Source organism: Notamacropus eugenii, chromosome 5 (genome assembly GCF_028372415.1).
Source record: "Notamacropus eugenii isolate mMacEug1 chromosome 5, mMacEug1.pri_v2, whole genome shotgun sequence".
Classification (NCBI taxonomy): Eukaryota; Metazoa; Chordata; class Mammalia; order Diprotodontia; family Macropodidae; genus Notamacropus; species Notamacropus eugenii.
The window spans coordinates 47706584-47734253 of record NC_092876.1 but is presented as its reverse complement, the minus strand read 5'-3'; the positions used below and the strand labels follow the sequence as shown (position 1 = coordinate 47734253).

General features: G+C 41.7%; 1 protein-coding gene across 9 annotated transcripts; it reads left to right on the top strand.

The window, feature by feature from the left end:
* Positions 1-461: 461 nt before the first annotated feature.
* Positions 462-20950, top strand: ENO1 (enolase 1). 9 transcript variants are annotated; one of them, XM_072608774.1, is made up of 13 exons: positions 462-579; positions 1747-1798; positions 5491-5584; positions 7760-7855; positions 10101-10159; positions 12629-12698; positions 14137-14270; positions 14762-14984; positions 16776-16973; positions 17566-17767; positions 18938-19046; positions 19319-19377; positions 20488-20950. In XM_072608774.1, the coding sequence occupies exons 3-13, from the start codon at positions 5500-5502 to the stop codon at positions 20555-20557; spliced, it is 1305 nt and encodes a 434-aa protein (XP_072464875.1). In that variant the 5' UTR covers positions 462-579; positions 1747-1798; positions 5491-5499; the 3' UTR covers positions 20558-20950. The 9 variants fall into 9 exon arrangements, with proteins under 9 accessions (XP_072464875.1, XP_072464876.1, XP_072464874.1 ...); XM_072608773.1 differs by lacking the exon at positions 462-579 and adding an exon at positions 859-978; XM_072608768.1 differs by lacking the exon at positions 462-579 and adding an exon at positions 886-1352.
* Positions 20951-27670: the final 6720 nt, after the last annotated feature.

Sequence of the window (27670 nt, the reverse complement as noted above, 5' to 3'; positions counted from 1 at the left end):
CTTAACTTCTCCAGGCTCTAGCTGGGCAACTCTCTATCAAGTGCCAACCTTCGCTGGAAGATGGCAGTTTTCTCACCGCAGAGTTCTCTATACTTGTGAAACTACCTGTCCCATACCTACCCCTAGAGAAAATCTGGATATTGTGCCAAGGGGTACTGTCAGGGTCTTGAAATTCCTTGAGCTCAGAGGACCAGTTTGAAAAAACTTGGGTGTTCAGCGCAGAAGAGTGGAGGTGGGGAGGGAAGAGACAGCATTTGAAAATGGGTGCAGATTCACTTCCTTGGCCCCATGGGAGCCAAGCAGCAACGAGCTACAAGAAGGCAAGTCCAGGTTTCCTGGAAGAAAACAGACAATAAGAGCTGTGAAAAGGCAGAACGGCAGTCCGTCAGTCAGTAAACGCTTATTAAACCCCACGTGTTTGACCACGTGCCAGGCAAGGTGCGGGGGGGGGGGGGGCCCACAAAGACCTTGCCCTCAGGGGGCTCACCCTCTAAAGCGGGAGACCACGTGCAAGCGCCCTTCCCGGCAAGGACGGGTGACCATCTATTGGTGGAAGAGGAGAACCCTGCGCGGATACAGGTTGGATTTGGAAAGACACCGAGATGTAGCTCAAGTCAGAACTTGTCATGAGCCGATGGCACTCAAAGAATTCCAGGGTCAGCCCGGAGTAGGGGTGGGGTGGCGGAGAAGAGAGAAGAGCTCTTAGAACTGCTCTACGCCCTGCAGGGGGCGGGCCAGCGAGGAGTGGGCATCTCCTTCCTTCGTCCTTGCCGCTGCGCACGCGCGAGCCTCTTTCCTTTTCTCCCGCCCCTCCCCCCTGACTCGGGAACGCGAGCGCGGTCAGTGCTACGTTCGTTCAGTCACGCAGCACTGCAGCTCTCGCCCGTAGCTGCTGCGCCTGCGCACCCCATCCAACGGCTTCTCGGGAGGCGGGGTTCTAAGGGGCCGGGGTTTTTCCATTGCCACAATGAATCACTGGTGCGTTCTAAAGGACCAGCAGTAATTCCACCCAAGAAGGCCCCGCACGAGCTGCAGTAATACTCCTGTCAGTCAGTCCCTTTCCTGGCCCTCGCTTGGAGGACAAAGTGGGTCGACCTCCCCCCAGAGAATGAGGGAACTGAGTTTGGGGGTTTTTTGGGGGGATGGGGAGATTGTAGAAATTTAAATAGCCCAGGGCGAGAGCGAGCTGGCCTAACGGTTTGGCGGCTGCGCAGGCGCAGACAGCACCAACTAGAAGCGGGGGAGCATGGGTGGGGGGAGAAGTAAGAGGGAGGAAGAGGGCCACTGTCTCTGGAGAGCTGGTGGACATTTTAAAGAATAAGCCGGGGGACTGAGATCGTGCGGGACGAAGAGTGCGTGAGATCGAAGGCCGACCCCTCCCCCCAAGAAACCCCCTTTCCCCGCCCTATCTCTGTGGGAGGGACAAGGCTGGAAGCGGCTCCCGTTGCTACCGCAGCCCCGCCCTGCCCGTGGGCTCTCCTACCCAATCAGGAGGCCAGCGGCGAGAGGGACGGCGCGCTCCGCCAATGGAGGAGGGAACACGCAGCCGGTGGCGCTAGGGGATAAGACAAATAGGAGAAGGGGGAGGCGGTGCTTGATCCCACCCCCTCCAGCCTAGACCGGAAGTCTGGAGGGAGGAGGTGGCACCGCTAGGGGAGCGAGGAGGAAAAGGAGGAGGAGCCACTGGAGGAGAAGGAGGGGTTCCCTGGGGTGAGCTCGCCCATTTAACGCTCCCTCTTGGTGTAGGTAGACCCCTCGGCCTGTGTTCTCTGAGCTCAGCGGAGGAAGCCCCATCCAGGTAAAGGGGACCCTGCAGACCTGGGCCGTCACCCCTGCTAGGGTTCTCAGCAGCCGGGGGGCAGGGGTGGAAGGGGGTCTCGGCCCCTCCGGGGTCGCCCGAGCCGGCCCCCATCACCCTCCCCGTGGACCGCTGTGGCTCCCACTGCCCGAGCCGAAGGGCTGCAGCCTTTGGGCCCTTGAGTCCTGAGTCGGACAACTTTCTGCCTCGAGGAGAGGACTTTAGAGGTTATTTGGGCTCCACCCCCCCCCCTTTTTTTTTAGAAAGTAGCAAATTGCGGCCGGTAGCAATGCTGTGCCTCCTCACTCAAGGTCACCCAGATGGAGGGGGCCTGGGTAGAGATTTAGTGGGGTGGCTTTGCGGGGATGTGGGTAAGTAGATAAGATGCTTGCGGGAGTGAACAAATTTTCCCTTGCAGTTTGGGGGAGAAACAAATCCCCGGTATTTTATCTACAAGGCGCACGACGATTTATTTCTCTCGGGGAGGTGGACTTTAAATGAACATGTGTCTCTCGGAGAGATTTCTTGTAATCCCTGTAGGATTTGGAATGGAGTAATTCCTTAAGGTGGTCCTAATTTCTCAGAGTAATCGTTCAGAGAGATTTGAAAGGGACTCAATGGAAAGGAATAAATTACACAACAGTTTGGGTAATTGTGCTGGTTTATCAGTAGCAAGTGCCCATCTTTGGGGGGAAGTAGGAAAGGGGTGTGATCTTTTTTTCTAAATATAGCTCATAAATGTAGCCATGTCCCTCACTTTACAGATAAGGAAACTAAGGCCCTGAGAAGTTCAAGTGACTAAATTTAAATAGAGGCAGGAAAAAGATGATGGATCCCTTTTTGGCAGTTCCTTTCCCCCCCTTTTAAGCTTTTATTCTGTGTACTGAAACAGGTCTTTTCAGATGCAGATTCTTGCTGCCTCATGGTCTGTGAAACCAGTCCCTTTCCTAAAATGGAGGAAGGGGCTGTGAATAGGATGCCCCTCCCCCAGTGGCTTCTTAGTCTAGAATGTTACAGTGATTGGAGCTTGCTCAATGAGTGCATTTCAGTGGTTTGGTGTCCCCGCTAGATTGCTTTGAAAATGTACTGTAAATGGAGTGAAATTAGAACTGCAAGTAATGATGTCTATTTTTGACCAAATTACACTAACCAGAATGCCTCATCTTAGAGGGCTGGAATGTATACAATTTATATCAGAAGGACCTTTTTATTTTTTCCCCTCTTGTAAAACCATTCTCATCTGCCAGGAAAGGACCTCTTAAAATGCCCATAGTTTCCTAATCACTGTTTTCCTCCAGAATATATTCTTGTTTAGTCTTAGTGGCAAACTTTCATCCCTGGCTCACAAGTTAGGCCATGACTGCCTACTGTACTACTTTGGTACATGGGTCAATCCAGAGATAAAAAGCAAATCACAAGAACTATGTGTGTTCTAAAATGGTTCTCCATCTAGTAGATCATTTTACTGAAAAACAGTAAGTACAAATGCCCCTTACAGCACCTAAGATAACTGTGGTTATTCAACCATGTCTGACTCTGTGATCCCATTTGGTGATCTCTTGGCAAAGATATTGAGTGGTTTGCCATTTCATTCTCCAGCTCTCATTTTACATATGAGGAAACTAAGGCAAACAGGGTTAAGTGACTTGCTCAGGGTCACACAGCTAGTGTCTGATTGTCAAGTTTGAACTCCAGGTCCAATGCTGTATCCACTGTGGTGCCTAGCTGCCCAGAGTAAACAGTTATCTTTTAACTCCCCCAAAATAGGGTGCCTTGAGACCTGTGAGACGTTAAAATGAAATTGAATTGGGTGTAGTGCCATTTTAAAAGAGTATAACTCTTACTCACATAACCAAAACATAGTTAATGAAAACAAAGTTGGATTTATCTTACTGTCTGATAATCTGAGTCCTTTAGAAATGAATTTTGAAATGATCACGAATGGTATAGAGTTAGCTGGATGTTTTATCTTTGCTGTTTAGCTGTCTAGACAAATAGGATCAAACAAGTGGCTTAGTGTCTCCATTTGCTGTGCCATTTGTTGCTTCAACATTCCAGAGAAGATGGGGGAGGACAGGCAGTCTCGAGAATGGTTTGGGGATGTGAATTCCTGCCAGCCCTCCTCAGTTCCCTAAGTTGTTACAATTGGTGCAGGCCTTGGAGAGGACTGGGAACAATTGGAGCCTGAGCTGCCTCGTGGAGCTGCAGAGATGAGCCCCCTCCTCTGCACATCCTCTTTTATCCCCTAGGGAAGGTTGTGTCAGTTCTGACTCATTTGGGTTTTTCTCTTTTTCCCCTCAACTTTTAAGAAGAGCCTTTTTTCCGTAAGCATTCTATTGTGTCAAGGTTATATCATTCCCAAGTCATAATTCCCATCTACAAGTTGTAACGTGTTTCTCAGTTTGAAGGGAGAGAAACTGGATATGTTATATAAGGAGTTTCTTTTGAGGAAACTCACTCTCCATGCAGGTTGGCACTTTATCTGCATCTTAACATCTTTAAAAAGTTGCTTAAATGTTAAGGCTGAGTTCCACAGCCAGCATATGTCAGGGGTGGGACTTGGATCTAGAACTGAGACCTAGGTCTTCTGTCTCCTGAGCCCGCTAGCTCTTGCTCCTACTCCACAGTCCCTCTCGCTTAAGTTTTAAAGTTGTATGACTTGCTCCTCTTGAAAAAAGTTAGGTTAGTATATTTTTTAAATTACCTAGAATTTATTGAATCACCCAAAATATTGGGAAAATGAAAGCCTCAGAAACTGATGCTTTTGAATCAGTACCAATAGCACAAAGGACCAGTAGGTTATGATTACATAACTGGTGTGAGAAAATCACAGTGAGCACCCTAAAGCGTTTCCTGAGCTCCATGATTATTCACTGGATGTTTATTGAATGTAATTTTACTGAAATGTAATTTCATAATGTAATGGCAAAGACTGTTTCATTTTAGTCCAACTCTCTGAAGTGACTTGAAGATTGTTGACAGCCACAACTAGAACCCAGGTGTTCAGCTTGGGCCCACTAGCTTTCTCTTTTCCCAGGCTTCAGACTTTCCCTTTGTTCCCTGAAATCTTACACCTCATTCCTACTGCTAGCAGTCAAATTCTGGATCTTCTTACCCTGAGCTTGGATTGTTGAACTACTTAACTATGAAGGGAATTATGATTTCTATACTCTTCAGCCTACAGACTTGCCCTGCCCCTGCCAACTTAATCTTCATTTCCTGACAAACTGCAGACTTTCAAAGACACCCCTACCGAAAAGTCCAAAATCCTTTGCTGGGCATTCAAGGCCCTTTCATGGGCCGGTCCCATCAACCTTTATGTTATCTTCCACTATTTGTCTTTATATAGTTCTTTGCAGCTCTTTATATATGCATCTTACCTTATAGAATTCCTTTCCCTCTTATCCTTCATTGAAATTTTACACACCTTTCAAAGTCTAATTTAAATGATCTCTCCAGCTGGAAATGATCTCTTAACCTTTGTACTCCTATAAAACTCTTGGTTTGTACTACTCTGCTGGCCCTTATCACCTGCTTCCTTGAATTTTAAATGTCTGTGCCTGTTATGGCTGCCTTGCTGTGCTAGATCATGCATACCTTTGTATTCCTTACTTAGGCTAGGATAAATATATCTCTTAGAACTAGAACTGAAGAATGACTTCTGTTAATTTTTTGAACTTTGTTCCCCACAGAAACTCAACATGTCTATTTACAAGATCCAGGCAAGAGAGATCTTTGACTCTCGTGGAAACCCTACTGTTGAAGTTGATCTCTACACTGAAAAAGGTGCAGACCTCATTTAGCTGTCTGGTCCCCAGTTTTTCCTCTCTTTCTCTACCCTCATTTAAACTGGCTACTTTTCCACCATGTTAAAAGCATAAGTCTGTTTTTTAAATGTAAACCAAACTTTACACTTTCAGATGAGATATTTGTAAGACCTGGCACATAGTAGGCACTATGTAAATACTTGTTTCATTGTGTATAAGAAAAATCTTTATAGTCTTTGGCACATATGAATAAGCTCTAGCTTGTGGATGACTAATGGGGTGGGGCACACACAAGAGAACATTACTTGGTACTTCCAAGTTGCTCAGCCTGTCCTTACTCAGTTCTTGGGGACAAAGAGATGAGGAGGAATCAAGGCTAGAAACAAGAATGCTTTCCCCTCCAGAATTCAGAGCAAATGAATATGATTTGAAATTGTAGATCGGCACCAATTGGATTTGTGTTTGTTTGATATAGCAGGAAAGAGGCCAAGTATTTACAGGTTTAAAATGTAACCCTTAATTACTTTGTAACCAAAGTAGGGACAGAGAAGTAAGATGGCAGAGCCCCTGGGGAAACTTTGTAGTACCCAGTGCTGATTCGCAAGGCTCTTTGCAAGTCTCTCTCCAGGAAGCGGAAGGACTGAGGTTTTGTTACTGCAGTAAAATATGAGTGGGAGTTCTTAAAAAGAGATTATTTTCTCCCCTTCCCAACTACCCCTTCTGAAAGATGATGGGCCTTGAGATAGGTGAGAAATCAACTTTAGATTGAATCACCTTGGGATTACTTAGCATACTGCTGGTTAGTGAGGACTGAGGCCCTCTCATTGTGAGCCATAACTTGGCTAATAAAACTCTTCACTTTTCTGCTTTTCCTACCCCTGTTTCTTTCCTTCTTACTAAAAAAGTGCGTGTAATCTACCACTTTTTGTTGACACAGTTTGCCCCCTTCCTTTATGAGGAAGTTCACCACAGACTGCTTTCTGTAGCTAAGCCAAGCCAGCCTCTGAGGTAGGCATGCTCAGTAAATGTCTTTAGTGTATACATGCTCTGTGTCACGTAGGCTGGGCATCCCTTCATGATTCCACACTTCTCTCCTTAGTCAGAAGGTTAAACTGGCCAAAGAGAAAGAAAGTGAACTTTTAAAAAGGGAAGAAAAAAAAAGCTAGACTTGAGCCAGGAGCCATAAGGGGATGCATCCCTGTAGGCCGTTAGAAAGGAGCTCCTGGAATGATGAGACTTCTAAATTTCCTGGTGAGTTTAGATAGTAGGCCTGAGCTTAAAATAAGTATACTTTTAACTCTTTTTACTTGTTGCCAGCCATTTGCATTTATAACCCAGACATACCTACTAATTTTGCATATATTTCCTAGGGAAAATTGCTTACACTGAGTTATTACTTTAAAAACCCCACCTGTCTACAGGTTTAGATGCAGATCTTTGAAATTAATTTTTAAAACATGATTTACCAGGGCCCCTCATCACTTCCCTCTTCTTTGTTAGCCCACTGCAGGCATGAGCCCAGCCAACTGGCTTTCTGTATCTGTAGAACTGCATAGTTCAGATTCTTTTCAGGTTCGATTACTTTCAAGCTTTGTGCCTTTTCTTGTCTGCTGTTTTTTGGTGGCGTTCCATCTTATTTCTTCAGACCTCCTGTTGTTCCAGTACCTAATGCAATAAGCAATCACAATAGACTTTGGTCCCTGGCCCAGCTGAGCCGATTTTGCTTCCTGAACGGTTGAATGAGCTTGCTTGATGAATGTTTGAACCAGCTTTAGGAATGAAAAGTGGCTGCCTGATTCAGTTTGATTTAAGAGCACTAAGCCCACAGTGCTCTCTCTCTCTCCCAGGCTCTTCTCCAAACCTATTACTGTACCTAACCCTAATGTAGCCTTGTAAATGATGTAATACTTGGACCTGATAAGGATGACTATTAGGGGAGGCTAGAGGACACTAGACTTCTATGTAGGTGAGCCCTCTCAATTGATGCAGGGAAGTGGAAAGAGCATTGTTTCCTTGTCATTTCTGCCATCTGTGATTGGGAGAGGTAACTATTTGCATGGCTTTTTGATTTACACCTAGCTGATTAATATATTACTCTTTTCTTTTCCTTCCATACTCCATTCTTCCTCCAACCTCCTCTCCTCCTCCACCACCACCTTGTCCCCCAAAAAAATGAAATGAAAAAACCACCCAGGTCAATTCCGAGCTGCTGTGCCCAGTGGTGCTTCTACTGGTATCCATGAAGCCCTGGAACTCCGAGACAATGATAAGACCCGCTACATGGGGAAAGGTAAGAGAACCTCACTGTCTTCCCTGCTGGGAATCCCCAAGCCACAGCAGCTAGCCTCCTTTTCCACAATATTCACCTATTTGTATTTGTTTAAGGATAAGTCTCTAACTGGGCACTTAATGTGAGTGATGAATGTGTATGTAGGTCATTGAACCAGCTGGAGAAAATTACACTTCTCATCTTTATCAAGTCTCTTATCCTTTAAGTATATGCAAGTGTCTTTTAGCTAGTTCCTATTTTGTAGTTGTTGAGCAGTGACATCACAAAATAGGTCATTTGTGGTTGGGCTGTTGAAATTAAGGGTATATATGAAAAAGGGACTTGTTCATTTTGGTTTAACGGCTTTTTAAAGCAAAACCAAAATCTTCTACGTAAGTTCTGTATGCAAGTCACTTTTTATAGTTATGGTAGAAGATAATACAGCAAAATATAGTGTACTCTGACTATTTCCCTAACCTTAGAAATGGACAGTTCTCCTATCAAAGTAGCATTTTCCTGTTTTTAGGCCAAGAACTGTTTTGGTCATATCAATCAGTTGCAGAAATGTTGAACTTATTTCATTCTAGGTTGATTCATTGGAGTTGGACATAATTTCCTAGTGGCAATAGATTTTGGTTTTCCCTTTGTAACTCAGTCACTGTTCACCAAAATTTAGTTTTGGTTATTCCAGAAACTTGTACAGGGGGTCTTTCCCCTGAGGCCACCCACCATTCCACTTGTTAATTTGGATCCTTTACATATTCAAGGACTTCCTTCTCCCTACTTGAGGCCACCTTAGCAGTTCTGCCATCCCTATCTCAAGACTAGAGTACCCTGAGCTCCTAACCTCTAGTTATGCCTATTCATTTTCTCCTGACCCCAAACCAGCATTAACTTTTCCCCTTGGGCACCTATCCTTGAATTTTTGTGAAATAAACTGTATTTCCGTTAGGCATACCTACTGTAAACATGCACATAATGCATATAACATGTTTATTTCCATTACAGCAACCTACATTTTCTCTTCTTATGTAAAATTAGGGTGGGGTGGGGCGGGTGCCCCAGCAGAGAAGAGGCTAGGATCTCCTGACTTAGGACAAATATAACTAAATATATTTTGGAAATTGAAACTAGGTTCATGAAAGTAAATTTTTTAGGGAAAGACTTCATACTTTGTTGTTTTTTAAAAGGAACAATACTATAAAAGAGTTTAGATTTTTCTATTTCCCTTCCTCTGTTTTAAGAAATTTTGCAGTGAAATTGAGTCTTATACAACTGTTAGTTATTACATATGCAAGTCTTAATTCTCCTCTTTGTTCAGTGGCAACTATCTCCCTGGCAACAAATAGAGTCCACCGAGGATTAAGGTTTCAGGTAGGAAATAATAGCTCCAGGAGCAAATGAAACTTCCTAATTAAGAATCTTCCCTCTGTGCTGGAAGGAGCATTGCGGTGGAGAAAGCCTGGACCTTGGGAGTCAGGAGAGATGATGTTTAGTTTGGGCTGCGCCTTGTGCCTGCTGCAGCAGGAGGAAGCACATCATAGACAAATAAACATTATAGAAACGTGAGCTCTCCCTTATTGCTTTTGTTTGAGTGTATTATGTCACTAAAAGGAAAGTGGAAAGATATATCAAAAAGCATCAAATTGTTTTCTAATTAAATATCTTAAATTCCTTGATCTCTCTCCCCAAGATCATCACAGTTCAGTCAAAAGGAGGTAAAATAAATACTTGCTGAACAAATACTAAGCCTGAGGATCCTGATAAGTTCTTCTCTTCCTTTTCTACTTTTTCATTACTTTGTGTCCTACACTGTCTGATCTTTTGAGTGTTTTACTTTTTCCTTTTCTCCTTCTCTGTCACTCTCATGCCTGGTCAGGTGTCTCCAGACCGATTAAATATGTTAATGAGTTCCTGGCAACAGCCTTATGTACCCAGGTAATGGACTGGTAAAGCTTTGCCTGTAGTCTGTCTGCAGATGGTATTTCCAGTGCATGGTCTTCCAATTAACCTGCCAGCAGGCATTCTTAGATGGTGGCTCTCTCTGGTTGTAATTCTTTGGGAACCTGTACAAAAATACTCAAAGTTAAGCAGGGAAGCCTGAAAGTGCTGATGGGAAAGAGAAGTGGGGATTCTAAAAGAGAAGCTATTTTAAAAGTCACATGATGGATTGAATCCTCATGTTGACCATTAGTAGTAATCATCTAGCAATGCCTGTTTGGCCTGTGTATTAATGTCAGTGATTTGATTTGCTTGTTCCTTCCAGGTGTCTCAAAAGCGGTTGAGCACATCAATAAAACTATTGCCCCGACCCTGATTAGCAAGGTAGGATCCTTCCTCGTTTTAACTAATATATATTCCCAAATTCAGTGGCCTTTCCTCTTTGTTAAAAGTTATAAGAACTGGAGAAACCAGCGTGTGGGATTTTCTGTCCAGTGCATGCATACACTTCAGTCTAACCTGCTCTCTGGCTGGCTATTTGCTTTTCCTTCTAATGACAGGTGGGATTAAATCACTAGAGGTAAGACTTGTGTCTAAGGATCTGTGTGTAGTTTTCTTCCTAGGATTTTGATCTTTGCTTGAAATTATAAATGAGGGAGAAGGGTGTAAGAGTTTCTTCCAGTGAAAATGGACTTGGAAGCTAGAATCACTTGCTCATTTCTCATGGACTAGAATCATTACTGTTCTTTACCAGATTTAAAAAATTTATTATTTGAGAAAATCATTTGTGCAGAAAGAAAGGACAGACCACCCTCTTTGTTGGGGACAGAGTTTTTCTCCTGGAAACAAACGTTCTTCTTGGATCATCAGATAACTGCAGCAGTAATCAAAGGACCTTTTCTTTGCTTTAGCAAACCTACGTTTTTTCCCTTATTACTGTTAAACTTGAGAAATTTCCTTTCACTTAAATAGCTAAGCTTCTGAGTATTGCTCGACTCCCTTAACTTTAAATGAGTTACAAAGGTAATTTGACTTTAGGAACTGACTCTCCCTCCCAACTCTCCTCTTTATATTGATAGTAGTGTCATTGTCCTGTGTCCTCGAACCTCAAGCTTCTCAATAACTTTTCACTCTTCCTTGTTTTTATCATTAGCAAATTTTTACTTCTTCAGCCTTTAAAATACCTCTTGTATTTGTTTCACTCTCCATTCCCTATTCCTAATATCATGCTTGAATTACTGTATGCCACCCCAATAATTTGTCCTATAAGCCAGTGAAAGGCACACACACATGTACCCCCACATCACTTCCATCATATTATTCCCTTGGTCAGAGAGCCTACAGTGGTTCTTTTGCTGACCATATTTGTTACAAATGCTTCAACCTAGTCCTCCAGACTCTAGCCTCACCTTATATTGGCTGAAGTATTTCCCCAGTGTACACCCCCACTACCAGCCAGGTTTCCTTATCATACTCAGATACCATGTTCTTCTCTGCCTTGGATTGCTTATACACCATCTCCCCCTTGACATATATGCATTCTTTACTCTTAAGTACTAACTGTCCAAGGCTCAGTTCAAGTCCCATCCCCATCATATTGCCTTCTCCTGACTATTTCAGCCCATGCTGATACCTGTCAAGGAATTAAGCTAATTTTTTAAAATAAGCATGGTAGAGTCCATTCATCTAAATGAATGTTGTCCTTCAAAGTCATCGTTCTGGAGCATAATATGTACATTTTATTCTAGGTATGCTTCTGTTGCTCAAAAGAGGGTAAAATCTCTCTGGGTTTGCCTTTTTAGCTAATTTCCAGGGTTTACAATTTGCAAGAAAACCAACAGTTCTCACTTTATGGTCATTTTGTTGGTTTCCCCGCTCCATTCAACCCAAACCAGTTGTGCCCATCTTGATTAATTATCTGTTCATTAGGTTAGATTCCAAGTGACTTTTGACTCTGTGCAAAATTGTCTGGCCTAAAATTACACTGTTTTGGCAGAAGTAAAGAGATTTGAAAGAATGTTCAGACTCTAAAGTCATTTCCAAAAGAGCCCTAAAATAAACTTGAAATAAGAATACTGGAATAACCATAATGTTTCCCAGAGTAAGCACTTTGAAGGAAAATATTTGAATGGATGAATGCTACTATTTCTTGAAAATCAGTCATGTGATTTCATAATCTCATCTGTTAATATCTCTAGACTGTTTTTTGAGGGCATCAGGCTTGCCTTTTAACTATTACATCCTGTAATACAAGATAAATTTTTAAGAATAAAAATAGGCCTCACCTTTTTTATCTCCATAGCAAGAAGAGTACAGATAATTTGTTGAATCCTTTCCATTTAAGTGTGGTAAGGTGGACAGAGAGCTGGCCTCAAAACAAAGACACCAGAATTCTAGTCTCACTTCTGACACAGACTGGCAGTGTGATCCTGAACAAGTCAATTAATCTCTTAGTGCCCCATCTTAGCGGCTCTGTGAGACTAAATTTTACTAAGAATTCCATGTCATTGTGATTACAAGTCCAATTGCTATCCTGTGCATGTTGGACATAAATGGATATCTGTTCACAACTGATATTACAACTCCTACAAAACAGAATGAGTGTGACTAGAAGTACTCTGAGAGTCAGGGATCCAAAGTTCTGGGTCCATTTCTTCCCCTCAGGCTGTGACTTTTGGTGAGTCACTTTTCAGGTCTTAGTAAGGGAAGGTAACAGATGACATCCAAGATGTCCTCTACTCACTTCTGTGATCCTGTTAGATTTCTGTCCCATGCCAGCAGTTCTTTCACCATCCTCAGGCTTCAGAAGCCACTGATGAAGAAGCAAAAGTTATTCCTTTTTCTACCTTACAGAAATTGAATGTTGTGGAGCAAGAGAAGATCGACAAATTGATGATAGAGATGGATGGCACTGAAAATAAATGTGAGTCACTTAAACTGATGCACTTAATCCAAAAGGGCATGGAATTCTCTATATCTGAAGATAAACACAAACAATGCATCATTGGCTTCTGTGAAGAACATTTGCCCGATCAATCTCTATGTGGGGATGCCTTAGATAAATAGCCTAGTACTGACAGCAAGATTTCAGCTTTTGGGAGGACCACACGAGCTGAGTGTGTTTGTTGGAGCAAAAGCCAAGCTCAGAGCTTTTAGAAAGATGGGGGAGTAGAATCATGGAATATAAATATTTTCATTTTTGTTTGTTTTTTCTTTTTACATTTTTCCTCAATTACATGTAAACAAATTTTTAACATTCTATTTTTTAAAACTTTGAATTCCAAATTCTTCCCTTTCCCTTCCTTGGGAAATTGGTATGGATTATATGTGTGCAGTCATGCAAAATATTTCCATATTAGCCATGTTGTGAATGAAAACAAAGAAGAACAAAAGTTTTAAAATAACATATCAATGTTTTCTTCAAGTAATCTAGCCAAGAAGGCAAGGAGAGCTATAGGACAATAGCTAATAGGAATGGTAGAATCCATTGAAAGCTTTTCTAAGAATGGGGAGGACAGGCAGTAGGGAAGGAGCCAGAGGATAGCAAAGATAAAAAATTAGAGAATATGGGGGTGACAGTACAGATCATCCCTGGCAAAAAAATAGAAGGGAATGAGATCAAAGGCATGTGTAAAGCAGTTGGATTCCCAACTCTTCATGGAGACTGGCATGGAGGAAAGATAGACTGTCTAATCAGGGGCAAGGGAAGAAGAGAGAGCTTCTGTCCAGTGTTCTCTTTTGGTTATAGGAAATAAGATCCTTGGCTGAAAGTGGGAGGAGGCTACTGTGCAGAGTGAGAATTGATAAGGGAGTAGGATGATTGCCTTGCTACAAAAGAAGAGTCTAATTGTGATGCTATAACCTGAAGTTTGTACTGGATCTAACTTTATTCAATAGCACATTGGTAGGAAGGAGGGAGGGATTTTGGTTTGGGGTTTGACAAGGTGTGATCTTTTAGTAAGATGAGGGGATGAGAAATTTGACAGGAATAGTGTAAACTGAGACTGAATGGTTGAGACAGGGAAGGAAGGTGACTTAGGAAAGAATTGAGGGATGGAGGGGATTGGAGGTCATGAAAATGATAGATAAACTGGATTGCTTAAGATATACAGCATATGTTGTTAAGGTAAAACTAGGATGGTTTCAGTTTTATTATAAATTCCTTAAAATTGATAACATGGAGAACTGTCATGCTCTCTCACAAAACATTTTTCAGTACCACCATTGTAGACCAGATATATTAACTTGAACTTGGAGAGTGTTCTGTAGGAACAAGCAGCTAATGAAAAAGTTTGGTAATAGGACAGATAACTTTTCAGAAGATAAGCTTTATTTAACAAGTCTCCTTTCCACCATTTTAGCTAAATTTGGTGCAAATGCCATTTTGGGAGTGTCTCTGGCTGTTTGTAAGGCCGGAGCTGCTGAGAAAGGTGTCTCCCTGTACCGTCACATTGCTGACCTTGCAGGCAACGATGAAGTCATCCTGCCCGTTCCAGTGAGTTGCTTGTTTGTTTCTTTATGGTCCAGAACATATTTTGAGAAAGTCTCACATATGATTTAGGTTTAAATCCCACCTCCAACACTAGCTAGAATGGCCACGGGCGAGTCTGGGCCTTTTTGCTCTTCTCTAACTGAACCACTACCACTACTTTACAGTGTTATGAATATCAAATGAAATAATGTTTGTAAAGCACTTTGCAAACCTTAAAGCCCTGTGTATGTGTGTGAACTATTATTTTCTTAGCCCTAAATAGGTTTATTTTTATGGGTCTTTCCATGCAACATTTATAGAGATAAATACAAGAGCATGTCTTAGTGCTTTGGGAGAGATGATCCCAGCACAGTTGGCACCAGGATCTTCATTTTGAGATGTGCTCCCTGTCAAGGCTCAAACTGCTGAGCTTGATAGTATTGACCAAGGGTCTTTCTGTTCTCTAGATTAGATCCTTTGATGGATCAAATGGATCTTTCCCTACTTTTCCCCAGGCCTTCAACGTGATCAATGGTGGCTCCCATGCTGGTAACAAGTTGGCCATGCAGGAGTTCATGATCCTCCCTGTTGGAGCAGCAAACTTTAAGGAGGCCATGCGCATTGGAGCTGAGGTCTACCACAACTTGAAGAGTGTGATTAAGCAGAAATACGGACAAGATGCCACCAACGTAGGGGATGAGGGTGGCTTTGCTCCTAACATCCTAGAGAATAAAGAAGGTAAATAATCTTGGAATGCAGTGAACTGACTTTAGTTTATAGCCTTGGAGTCTTGACATGATTTTGTCCAGAAGGGTTTTGAGGGTACCGTCGCCTATTTTAGGGCAGTCCTTAAGTTTTACTATCTGGGCTCCTCTTTGTCATTTTCAGACTTAAGATTGGACTGCTTAGGAGGCTTTGCTGTTTATCACACAAAATAGGTGATATTTCTTTATCCTTACAAACATTTGTTATCTCTTCTCATCTCTTTCCCTCTTCCATTGAAGAATTTTTAAAAATAGAGAACTCATAACAAAAATGCGTAGTTTAGCAAAACCAATTGCCACATTGTAATTGTCCAAAAAAAATGTTTGTTTCATTCGAGATTCCTCTTCAGTTCTCTGGATTTGCAATTTATCATTGCATAGAGCAGAGTTTTAAAGGCTTCAGTTTGTTTTTTCTTGATGGTGTTATTATGCAAATTGTTCCATTTCTGCTCACTTCACTTTACATCATTTCAAAGGTCTTCTTGATTTCTCCTGAAAACCTCCATTTTATAATTTCTTAAGGTACAAGATTTTTCCTTCTAAATATCTGATTCCCTTCTAATATTAATTGCATTAAATTTGTGCAAGCAGTTTCGAATGTCAGAGTTAAACATTTTGTGTTGTGTGATTCTCCCTATTGCCTATCTAGTTAGTTATGAGTTCTTCCTCTGTCCATTGATCTAAAAGATCAATTTTTTAACTATTTTTTTTAAGCCAGTTTGCATATGGGTTTTTGATCCTAATAGGCCTTTTCCCCGTCTTAAAGGAGGAAATCATAATGAATAGGGTTCCTCTTCTTCTGTTTGGTTTTTTTCCTTAAGAATCTAATTAACTCAAGTACTGGATGATGTGATAAGTTTCTTGAGTGAGGTCTGTTCAGTGTGTTGTGAGGCTGGAAGTATATATACCCCAGCTTAGCAGCTCAATCTCTAGTTGACAATGGAGAAATCTAGACCATATTCAGGGACAGAGCAATGAGTTAATTCTGTGAGTTAATTTTTAACTCGTTAAATTTATTTAATTTAATTAAATAAATTATTTGATTAAATTATAATAATGCCATCTTATTGGCTTGTTCTGATTTTAGTTCTTAGGTCTAGTTAAAAGGTGGGATTGGATAAATGAGAGGTCAAGGTGAAGGAAATATTAGCCTTTGTTCATCTTTAGGAGACTTGTGTCATCATCCCATCAAAGACAGACTGGAAGACCCTGCAAAGATAGGGAGAAAATACATACCTTCATCATTTATATTATCTCTTGGGCATCTTCCTCCCTCAAGGAGGTGCTGCATCAGAAGGCACATTTTTCTGTGGGTTCTCATGGAGTTGGTTACTTGGCATTCAGACCTCCACAGTGCTTGGATTTGTTCTTGAATTGTCAGGCACTGATTCCATTTAAGCTGCTGCTTTTGAAAGGGCTGATCTCAGCTGCTTTCTGTAACTGTAGCTTGGTGAATACATCTGTTCCTGAGCTATAAATCTGGGCCAGTTGTCAATGGGGAAGACTGTTTCTTAAAGACCTTACCAAATTTCCTGCTGTGTGACCTTCTAAGGGCCATGCTACCCTCAGTTAGAAACAGCTTCTCATTACCAAGGCAGGGAGAGCAAAGGTAACTGGAACTAGGAACAGGAGAAGTTCTGTGGAGAGAGAGTGTGTGTCTCTTGCCCTCCCTGTTAAACTCCCTGCTTGATACCTATTGAAGTGAAATTTCTGTTTTCACCTACCAGTGTTTTCTTACCTCCTTCGCTGTTGCCATGTCTTCCAGCTCTGGACCTGCTAAAGGATGCTATTGGTAAGGCTGGCTATACTGATAAGGTCGTAATTGGCATGGATGTTGCTGCCTCTGAATTCTTCCGATCTGGGAAATATGATTTAGACTTCAAGTCTCCTGATGATTCCAGCAGATACATCTCCCCTTCTGAGCTTGGGGACCTCTATAAGAGCTTCATCAAGGATTATCCAGGTATGAGTCACCTGGTAGGGGTGTCCCACCATTCACCAGGGATTAACTAGTTCCATGTACCAGCTACAGGCCCATGACAAGCTATGTAACATCTTGAAATTAATTTGCTCATTGGTAAAATGATGGATTTGGATTACTTTCTATGATTCTATAAAAACAGTGTACATGATGGTTTGGGACATCAGGTTTTTTAGCAACTTAAGGAACAAAATGGGGCAGGGCAGCTTATGAACTTCAGCAGCTGGGATTACACACATGCCAGTCCTCTTACTTCCTGGGTTGTTTCTGTAAAGCACAATTGTAGCCATGTGGAAGGTACATAGAGATTTAAGGGGCTAACTGGTTCTTGTTACTCACTGCTCCTCTTTGGTTATCCCATGTAATGAGGGTTTGCTTTCTAAAGATCTATTCCCAAAGTCTCCATAAATTCTGTGCCCTGTTAATGGATTGATTGGTGGTTGTACAGGGAAACTTGGTTGAATTTTGAGCATAAGAACCCATGCTCCTTTTGGCTGCACTAACTAGGTTGTGGAAAATGGACGTTGAAATTCAGTGAACCATTTGTCCACATTCTTCTTTACTTTTTCCTTAGTGGTGTCTATTGAAGATCCCTTTGACCAGGATGATTGGGAAGCTTGGAAAAATTTCACTGCTACTGCCGGCATCCAGGTGGTAGGAGATGATCTCACAGTGACCAATCCCAAGAGAATTGAAAAGGCTGTGAATGAGAAGGCTTGCAATTGCCTCCTACTCAAAGTGAACCAGATTGGCTCTGTGACTGAATCTCTCCAGGCGTAAGTCTTGTTTGGGGAGAGTGGAAATAATCTCTGGAGGGGGAGAGTAGGACCTGGGCCTCTAAGTAGGCATCCTCATCAAGTGGAGAAAGGAAACACCACCCACCTGAACCCTCCCGAATCTTCTCTGCCTGGTGACCATGGTCAAGTTACCTCACCTCTGAGCCTGTTCCCTCATCTGTAAAGTGAAATTAATAGCCATATTAACCACTTCCCAGAGCTTGAGAAGGGTCTCATGACATTGAATTTGGCACCCAAATTTCTCTGCTGGACATTTTCTATCTCTGCTCACCTGGATTAAGCTTTCCCTTCAAAACTCAAGTTTTGAATGAGTTTGAAGTAGCAACTTTCAAAGAGTCTTTGCCTTTTTATTAAGAATTTGAGAATAATCAGAATCCAGCCCAGGACCCAACCAGACAGTAGGTGTTTTGTGCTAAATTCAGCCTGATCCACTGACAGGCCAGATCTGGTGCTGGAATAGAATGTTACTCTGAATTTCATTCAATAATTGATTACCAAGATATCTACTTTTCCAGCCATAAATTACTCATTTGTCTAGCAATTTCTGGAACTCTGGTAGTGATTTAGATTATTATAAAGTGACTTCTGTGCTAATTCTTTTCATAACATCCTGTTGGTAAAAAATCGTGTGTTGTCATTTTAAAGATGAGGGAAAAGACTTAAAATTGTAAGTGACTTGCCCAAGGCCCCATTGTGGCAGTGCTGAAACTAACCAAAACTTCAGATTGAGACTAGTTTTTTTTCAGCATCAAGTTGTTATATTGTTGTATAAGGGATAGGAGGAATCTATTTGTCACCCTTTGCAAGGAGCTAGATGATTATCCTATATATTGCCTTTATGTTATTTGCATGATTCTTCAAGGTGAGGTAATCAGTTATTGAATTAGGAGTCAGGGTCTAGACTGTTCTTCACTCTCTTATGACTTCTCAGGTTTTCTGTTTTAAGTAGTCCTGAGTTGTTGTATTTGTTTCTCACATTCCTGGATCTGCGGATGGCCCTGTCATGCAAGTCTGAAAGGAAAAAAATTCCTACTTCCTAGAGAATAAATTGGGAGTGCCTCTCAAGTTCTTTTAACCCATTAGAAGAAAATCATGATAGAAATACAAAGGATTGTTATTCTTGGCTTCATTTTCTTGTGTGACTTTTAGGTGCAAGCTGGCCCAGTCCAATGGGTGGGGAGTAATGGTTTCCCATCGTTCTGGGGAGACTGAAGATACCTTCATTGCAGACCTGGTGGTGGGTCTCTGCACTGGGCAGGTAAGGAGTTACTCTGAAAGTAGTGCCTAACTTTGGCTATATAATGCTTTTTCAGCTAGTTGCATGATGGGAGTGGTAATTATATTTAACTAGAGAGAAGACTGCATAAGGAAGCCATATCTTACCTCATATGTAGCTCTGCCTTTCTGTCATCTTAAAGGGCAGAATGTCCAAGCTTTCTCAGTAGGTCATTTGTGGAATCCATGTCTAATATTGGGCTTGTCCTCAGTATATAAGTCCTCATGTTACTCTTGACTTGATTTTTCTTCCAGATCAAGACTGGTGCCCCCTGCCGATCTGAGCGTCTGGCCAAGTATAACCAGCTTCTCAGGTGAGGAGATGCTTTTTAATGCTTCTGGGGGCCTTTGAGGGGAAAAAACTTACAAGGCTTTCTTTGTTGGTGCAAAGGATTTCTTAGAATTGTCAGTTCTCCAAGTAAATGTTGGCTGTCTCAGCATATTGCTTTCTTTGGTGACAAAGTTCTATGGGAAAGTACAAAATACTCCTACTACGTTTAACCCCAGCAAAGCTTTGAATTTCCTTTTATGAGCTTTCAGAAGAATCCCTCTTCTATACTGCTGCCACCCTCTGGTGATTAAGAGAATGAACGAGGATCATTCTTGACCTGGCTTATCAAACTATCCTGATTGTATCATAGAAAGAACCTCTAATTCATTTTTAAGATGAGAAAATTACATCAAAGATTATTGCACATTCTTCTCTCTGTTTCCTTACTGTGAAGGCAAGGCACCCTGGACTCAGGCTTTTTAAATTCAACATTCTTAGCCCAAAAGATTATATAAAACTCAAAATTTATCTTTTAGAAAGTCCTTTGACACATGAATGAACTTGATATCTTTTGTGTTTGGTTAATGAGTTTTTCCTCAGACCTTGAACCTTTCCCAAGTCAAAGGTTTTAACAATCATGGTGACAGCAGTGGCTTTTAGCTGTGTATATAATGTGTTCTTTCCTCATTTGCCTGTTTCCATGCATACCTGATCTTTTCAACATCCTTCCATCTTTAAAATATTACTCTACTTGCAAAATTTTTGAAAAGGAAAGTGTTTGTTTTCTTTGAAGTATTCAAGGCTTGATAGAATGATAGGTAGGAAGGAGTCAACAGGCATTTATTAGGTGCTTACGGATGCCACTGCCTGGTCTAGTATCTGTGTGGGATATGTTGGAAAATAGATAACCTGCAATCAGGAGCTTGTACCCATTCAATTTTATGTAAGGCCTGATTCCACAGGGATAGAGGAGCTTGGCAGACTGTGGGAGGGTCTTCTGAGTGCTCCATAACCCAAGAGTGGTAAAGCCATTAATGACCCAATAATAGGGATCAGACTGACAGCGGGCATTAAGTACTTGTATATAGAGATGTGTTGGTTGGTAAGGGTTCTTCATGCTTATATTTGTGTATGTGTTTGTGTTTCCCCACAGAATTGAGGAAGAGCTGGGCAGCAAGGCTAAATTTGCTGGAAGGAACTTCAGAAACCCTCGGGCCAAGTAAGCTCTGTGTCTAGGAGGCCTAAGAGCTCACAGGCGCCAATCACCTCTATAGAAATCTGCTCCTGTCCTAAGAATGGGCAGCACCAAGTACTAGACCAGTCTTGTTTTGGGGGCAAGGGCCTCTGCTGCTTAACTTCCCTCTCACTTCAACCTTTCTGTGATGTTCTCACTGCTTCATTAGAACTGTCTTATACTGGAGACTACCTGATCATCTGGCTCTCTGTCAGAACACCCTTTATCATCTTGTGACTGGGATAGATTGACCTGTTCTGTCCCCCAACCCTGGTGTTGATGTGTGGAGCCATGTACTTGTGATGCAGCCCGATGAGCCCAAAGGCCAAATCTTAGTGGCTTCTATGTGCAGAATAAAAGTATTCAATAACCCACTGGAAAATGTTTATCTCTGTGTGTGTGTGTGTGTGTGTGTGTGTGTGTGTGTGTGTAGATGGGTCGACAGCATGGCAATTGGTGGGATTGGCAAGGATGGAAAAGTCAATGGTGATTGGTAGGATGAATAGTGACCATGCTGTCCGTGGAAATAGGAATTCTGGGGGAGAATCTTTGGACTAAGGTGAGGAAGATTGTCAAGCAAAGAAGACTAAGAGGCACTTGGGATGAGTTGAGGAAGAGTAGATCAAGAGCTGTTGGGCCTTGCAGATTTCCGAGTCCTGTGTTGATAGGTGAAGAAAGCATCTCTATTTCCTTTTAGATACAGGAAACATGCTGCCATTGTAAAAAGACTTGCTGAGATTATTCCAAGTAAATATTAAATGTCTACCATGCACGGAGTAGAAAATGCAAATCCCTGTTGTACTTAGCTTATCCTCTAGTGGGGTAAACATACATGCACAAAAGCATAAACATAAAGCTTATAGGTCCAAATTTAATATAAAGTAGTTTGAGAAGGAAGAACTAGCAGATGGGGAGAATCCACGAAGGCTTCATTTAGAATGGTGCTTGAGCTGCATCTCAAAGGTGGAAGACTGGGTCCCGATTGTGAGGAGCAGACAGGTTCAGTTTGGCTATAGCATGGAGTGGGAGGAGGGGAGGAATGTCCCATGAAGCTGGAAAGCTATGTTAAGGCCAGGTCTTGTAGGTCTCTAAAAGCGAAAGTTAATATTTGATCCAGGGGCAGTAGGAAGCCACGGGAATTAATGGGATTTGAGAGTCACATGGTTAGATCTGTGTTAAGAGAAATCCCTTTGGTAACAGCAGGAGGTGGACTGGAGTGGGGGGGACTAGGCAGGGAGACCAATTAGGAGATGTTGAAATCTAGGTGAGAAGTGAGGCTCTGAATTAAGGTAGTAACTTTGTGAATGGAGAGAAGGGATCTGATGCAAGACATGTGAAGACAGAAACAGCAAGAACTGACAATTAATTGGATGTGTGGGGTGAGGGAGCCCAGATTATGAACCTGGGAGAAAGCAAGAATGGGGGTGCTTTTGACAAGTTTGGAAGAAGGGAGGTTTTAGACACACTGAGTTTAAGATATCTCTGGGACATCCAGTTTGAAATGTCCTATGAGTAATTGGTAATGTGGGCCTGAAGTTCAAGGGCATGAAGATCTGGGAGTCCTGCACAAACGTGATCTTTAAATCCACGGGAGCTAATGAGGTTACTGAGATTATGGAGGGAGAAGAGAGGCTTCTTAAGGGAAGGAGGTGGAAGTGAGAATATGAGTTTGAGTTATCCCCAACAAGGCAAGCTTGGCTTGAAAACAATATCAGCCCAGTGACAGCAAGAGATAGATAAATATTGCTATTTTAAAGAGGTCTGGAGTTAGGAAATACTTCATTTCCCAAGATGCTAGTGGTTGGATTGGGTCTAGAAACCAAGTAAGATTAACTAAACCCTCAAGACTGGATAAAATATAGGGCACAATTCAACAAGAAGATTAAGTAGCTTTAAGATAGGAGCATGGCCAATCTCCATGGGCTTGCTTAGACATATCTGTATCTTTTTTTCTTTAACTTTTAAATTCTACCATCGCCAAACCTGACAATGTCCTGCGAGAGAAGCTAATGGTGCAAATCACACATCAGAAGCAGCTTTAGGAAGCAGCCTCTCAAAGGGTCCCCAAAGCTTGGATAATCTCCAGGAGCCAGCAGACTACTTCCCTACCCTATTTTTGTGTGGCCTCTGAAGATGAATTCTCTGAATTGCACAGGAGTTATCCAGGCACAGCAAGGAAAATGACCAACAGGAGATATTTTCAGGGGGTAAGGATAAAATAAAACTTTGCCAGAAAGCTTGGCTTTAATCCATCCCTGAAATGTCAGCTCATGTACAGTAGAATCCAGGACTTTGGATGTTCTGGGATATTAGCAGTGTGTGTACTCTCAACAAATATTAAATGATGCGGTGGGAGGAGGTGGGTGGCCGCAATCTGCTCCTGGGTGAGATCTGCTGTTTCTAATTGCCAAGGAGGTTTTTTATTAAGATGGCCAGCTGTGTTCAGAAATGCGTTGGGAAGTGAAGAGTCATTTTTCCTTAAGTGAATGCTTAACTTGACTCATCTCTACCCACCTTCTTTTGTATGCTTCTGTTCCCTGAATCTTCCCTTCCCCCCCACAAAAAAACCCCAAACCCAATTTATTACTGACCTGATTATAGTTCATGAAATTCAGCCATGGGGAATAGGCTGACCTCTTGTGGGTGTTCTCCTGAATTGCTATGATGGCTACCTTCTATTTTAAAAGACATGACCCTCTCTAGGCCTCAGGGTGGGGTGGAGCTGAGTTAAAACAGGTAACACTTGTCTAACTCTGGGTGTTCTACAGCAAATGTTTATACAAAGGGCTGAATTTTCCGGAGTATTAGCATTTTGTTCATTTTTTTTTAAATACTGGAACATCTGGTAATTCCCAGTCACATTTTTCTACAGCTTAGTTTTTTATGATGTCTGGCAGATAAAGACAATTATTCCTAGGAGAATAGAAAGGGTGAGTACAAGAGCCCATAGAAATCCAGAGGTCAATTCAAGGTTTTATTGAAAATTTACCATTGCATCGCAGTAAAAGGCTGCTTCTGTTTCCTTGTGTTTGAAGACCATTTACCTTGAAACAAAAGGTCAGCTGAGGACCTCTTTTCATACTGTACTGAAAAAAATCAAGGTTATTCACCATGAACTTCCTCTTCTTCCCTTCTCATCTACAAAGGCTTGCTTCATCACCCACTTTTCCTTCCTTCAATCTAGCCTGTGATGAAGAGGTGACCCTTTTTCTCACCAAGACCAACTTCTCTATGTATACTCTTGCTCCAATCCCCTCCTACTTCCAACAATTTGTCTCTATTTCCACTTTTTTTCTAATCTTCAATCTCTCCCTACGTGCTGATTCTTTCTCTACAAATATCCTACGTCCTTAAAAGAAAACCCTTACTAGAACTTACCATCCTATAGCTACCTCTCCTTCCTTTCTCAGACTGCTTGAAAAAGCCATCTCCACTCAACATCTCCACTCCTCCCATTCTCCATCCTCCTCTATCTCAGGTGAAACCCTTCTCTCAAATCACCACAGATCTCTTAATTGCTAGATCTAGTGGTCTTTTCTTAGCCCTCATCCTTCTTGATCTCTCTGCAGAATTTGACAATGTTTGAGGACATCCTCACCTGGATACTCTTTCCTCCTGGGGCTTTGGTGACACTGCCCTCTCTCCATTCTCTGACATTCATTCTTCCTTCTTACTCTTTTGTGTGTGTGTGGAATAAAATCTCCATCCTCAGCCCCCTCTCTTTCCATTCTCTATTTCAATGACCTCATTAGCTTCCATCAATTTAATGATGACCTCTACGCGGATGACTCCCAGATCTGCAGATGCAACCTCAGTCTCTTGAGTTCTAGGCCTATATATCACCACCTGCTTATTAGATATTTTGAACTAGATAACCTATAGGCACATTAAACTCATATCAAATTAGATACCCTATGGACACATCAAAAACAGAACTCATTATCTTTTTTCTTCTCACCATCCCCTTTTCTGAACTTACCTCACCATCTTTCCTCTCTCCTAGGTTCCTAACCAATCTTCAGTCACCACACATATCCAGTTAGCTACCAAATTTTGTTTAACTCACAACACCTCTCACATAAATCCCATTGCTTCACTCACATAGACACCACCCTCATCACCTTTTATCTGCACTATTGCCTCCCCCGCATCTCTCCCACTCCAGTTTATTCTCTCTACAACTGCCAAAGTGATTTTCCTATAATGCCAATCTGACCATGATAACCTGTCCAGTCAATGCTTCACAGCCTATTCAGCTATCCATTATGGTCATCTTCTTGCCACCTGTCTTGTCAATCCACTAAACTATGGGACCTTCCTGAGACCATTCCCTGGGAGCTCAATCCACTGAGCTTTGGAACTCTTACTTTGGAACTTAACTTGTCCAGATTAGTGACTCATGTTGGCACCAGATTGATGCCAACTCAAGTTATCCACTCTATCCAACTGGCCCCAAAACACACCATATGTCACATCCTATCCAACAGTCTGCCCCCACCACTTCTTGCTACTATCTATTCCTCCCTGCTTTCTGTCTCTTTTTTCCCCACTTAATAGTATTTTATTTTTCCAATTACATGTAAAGATAGTTTTCAACATTCACTTTTATAAGATTTGCAATTCCAAGTTTTTTTTCTCCTTCCTTCCCTCCCTTTCACCCTCCCCCAAGACAGAATGCAATCTGATATAGGCTATACAAGTACAATCATGTAAAACATATTTCCACATTAGTCATATTGTGAAAGAAGAATCAGAACAAAAGGGAAAAACCACAAGAAAGAAAAAACAAACAAAAGAGAGAAAATAGCATGCTTCGATCTGCATTCAGATTCCATAGCTCTTTGTCTAGATGTGGATAGTATTTCCCAACATGAGTCTTGGAATTGTCTTAGATCATTGTATTGCTGAGAAGAGCTGAGTCTGTCAAAGTTGGCCATCACAAAATTTTGCTGTTATTTTGTATAACGTTTTCCTGGTTCTGCTCCCTTCACTCAGCATCAGTTCATGTAAGTCTTTTCAGGTTTTTCTGAATTCGACCTGCTCATCCTTTCTTATAGCACAATAGCATTCCATTATATTCTTATACCACAACTTGTTCAACTATTTCCCAATTGATGAATATCCCCTCAATTTCCAATTCTTTGCCACCACAAAAAGAGGTGCTACAAATATTTTTGTACATGTGTGTCCTTTTCTCTTTTATATGATTTCTTTGGGATATAGACCTAGTAGTGGTATTGCTGAGTCAAAGGGTATGTACAGTTTTATAGCCCTTTGGGTACAGTTTCAAATTGCTCTCCAGAGTTGTTGGATCAATTCACAATTCCACCAATAATGCATTAGTGTTCCAATTTTCCAACATCTCCTCCAACATTTATCATTTTCCTTTTTTTGTCATATTAGTCAATCTGATAGGTGTGATGTGGTGCCTCAGAGTTGTTTTAATTTGCATTTCTCTAATGAATAGTGATTTAGAGCATTTTTTCACATGACTATAGATCTACTTTCTATCTCTTACTCTGAGAACTGTTAATATTGTCAATATTGTTATTGCCTCAGGAAAAGACATGACAGTCAACTTCCCCAGGTCTCTACTCACTTTTGCCTTGATTTTCCAGATTAAAATATACCTGGCCACAACTCCTCTCCCTATATGTGTGCTCTTTCCTTATTAGAAGGTAAGCATCTTAAGGACAGAGGCTATCTTGGCGTTTATATTTGTAGCTCCAATATTTAGCACAGTGCCTGAACATAGGAGATATTTAGCAAATGTTTTTCATTCATTCAACAACCTGCAGCAGCAACTATGTACCTTCAAGATCTAATATAAACTCTTAGCATTTAAAACTCTTCATAATCTGTCCCCATCTTAGTTTTCCAATCTTAATACTCACTGTTCCTCTTTATGTACTCTAGGGTTCAGCTGAACTGGCCCTGCTGCTCCTTGTCCATGGCACCCTGTCCTCCATGTCTAGATTACTCTTTATTCTCATGTCTGCCTCTTAAAATCCTTGGTTTCCTCCAAGACTTTGTTCAAGGGTCACCTTCTCCAAGAATCCTTTACCTTTCTTCCCAGAGTCTATCTTCCTGTATAAGGTTACTGTGTAACTCTGTTGCATATACCTATGTATAAACATGTTGTCTCCCTCGTTAGAATATCAGCTCTTTGAAAGGAGGGACTTTGGTCTTTTGTCCCTAATCCTCGGTGCCTAGAATGGTGCTTAAGAAAAGGATTGCTTGGATGTAGAGGTCCAAAATCTTAGAAGCAATCCATTATCCTTTGAAAAGAAAACTGAAAATCTCATTTCAGTTCCACCATATTGTTTCCTATCTTGATTTGATGGAGTCCATGATCTTTAAACAAGCTCAGAGACCTAGCTACCAGAATGAGACTAAAGAGTGGAAAAAGTGAAGAAAATGGAAAAGAGACTCTTTTCCCCTTTTCCCCTTCAATCTCAGGTCACCCTTTTCCACTATTCCCCTAGAAGGCCAACTTGTTCTCCTTTCCCCATTGTTCTTGTTACATCTTTCTTGGGTCTACCACACTCTTGTAGGTAGTGCTTGAGTATCAAAAGCATGACCTTCATCATGGAGAGATTCAATGTATTTATCCCATGGCAAAGTATCTCCCTTCTGCCCCAGAAGAGGATGGCTTGGTCTAGTTCTCTGTCCTGAGTATACATGTTGATTTCAGCTTTGAAAACACAGAAGTAAAAAAAAAGTATGTTAGTTGTGAGACCTGTTTTTGTAGTATAGCAGAGAAAGTAAATATGCCTACAACTGGCATTCAGGTTTAGACTCTAAAGAACTGAGAAACTAATTGTTCTTTTGTTGCCTAAGAAAGAGAAAGGTAGCAGCTAGCAGGGAAAATTCATTCCAGCTTTCTTGGAAGTTATGCTAAATTGAGCATTAACAATAGGAAGAGACTATAAAAAGACACAGACATTGTATTGTCTTCTTTAAATGGAATTCACATGTTTGAAGTTCACTATCATTTACCAGTAATGTGGTAAGTATTCTATTTTGGAAGGGAAAGACCGAGGCTATCTCCTGCAGGTCTCTTAGCATGTTTTATTAGTCCCTGGGGCCATGCTTTATGGTG

Coding starts and splice junctions, on each gene's coding strand:
- ENO1 (XM_072608774.1), top strand. CDS start 5,500: ATGTCTATTTACAAGATCCAGGCAAGAGAGATCTTTGACTCTCGTGGA. Junction 14,985..16,775: donor CATCCTAGAGAATAAAGAAG/GTAAATAATCTT, acceptor CATGTCTTCCAG/CTCTGGACCTGCTAAAGGAT. Junction 16,974..17,565: donor CTTCATCAAGGATTATCCAG/GTATGAGTCACC, acceptor CTTTTTCCTTAG/TGGTGTCTATTGAAGATCCC.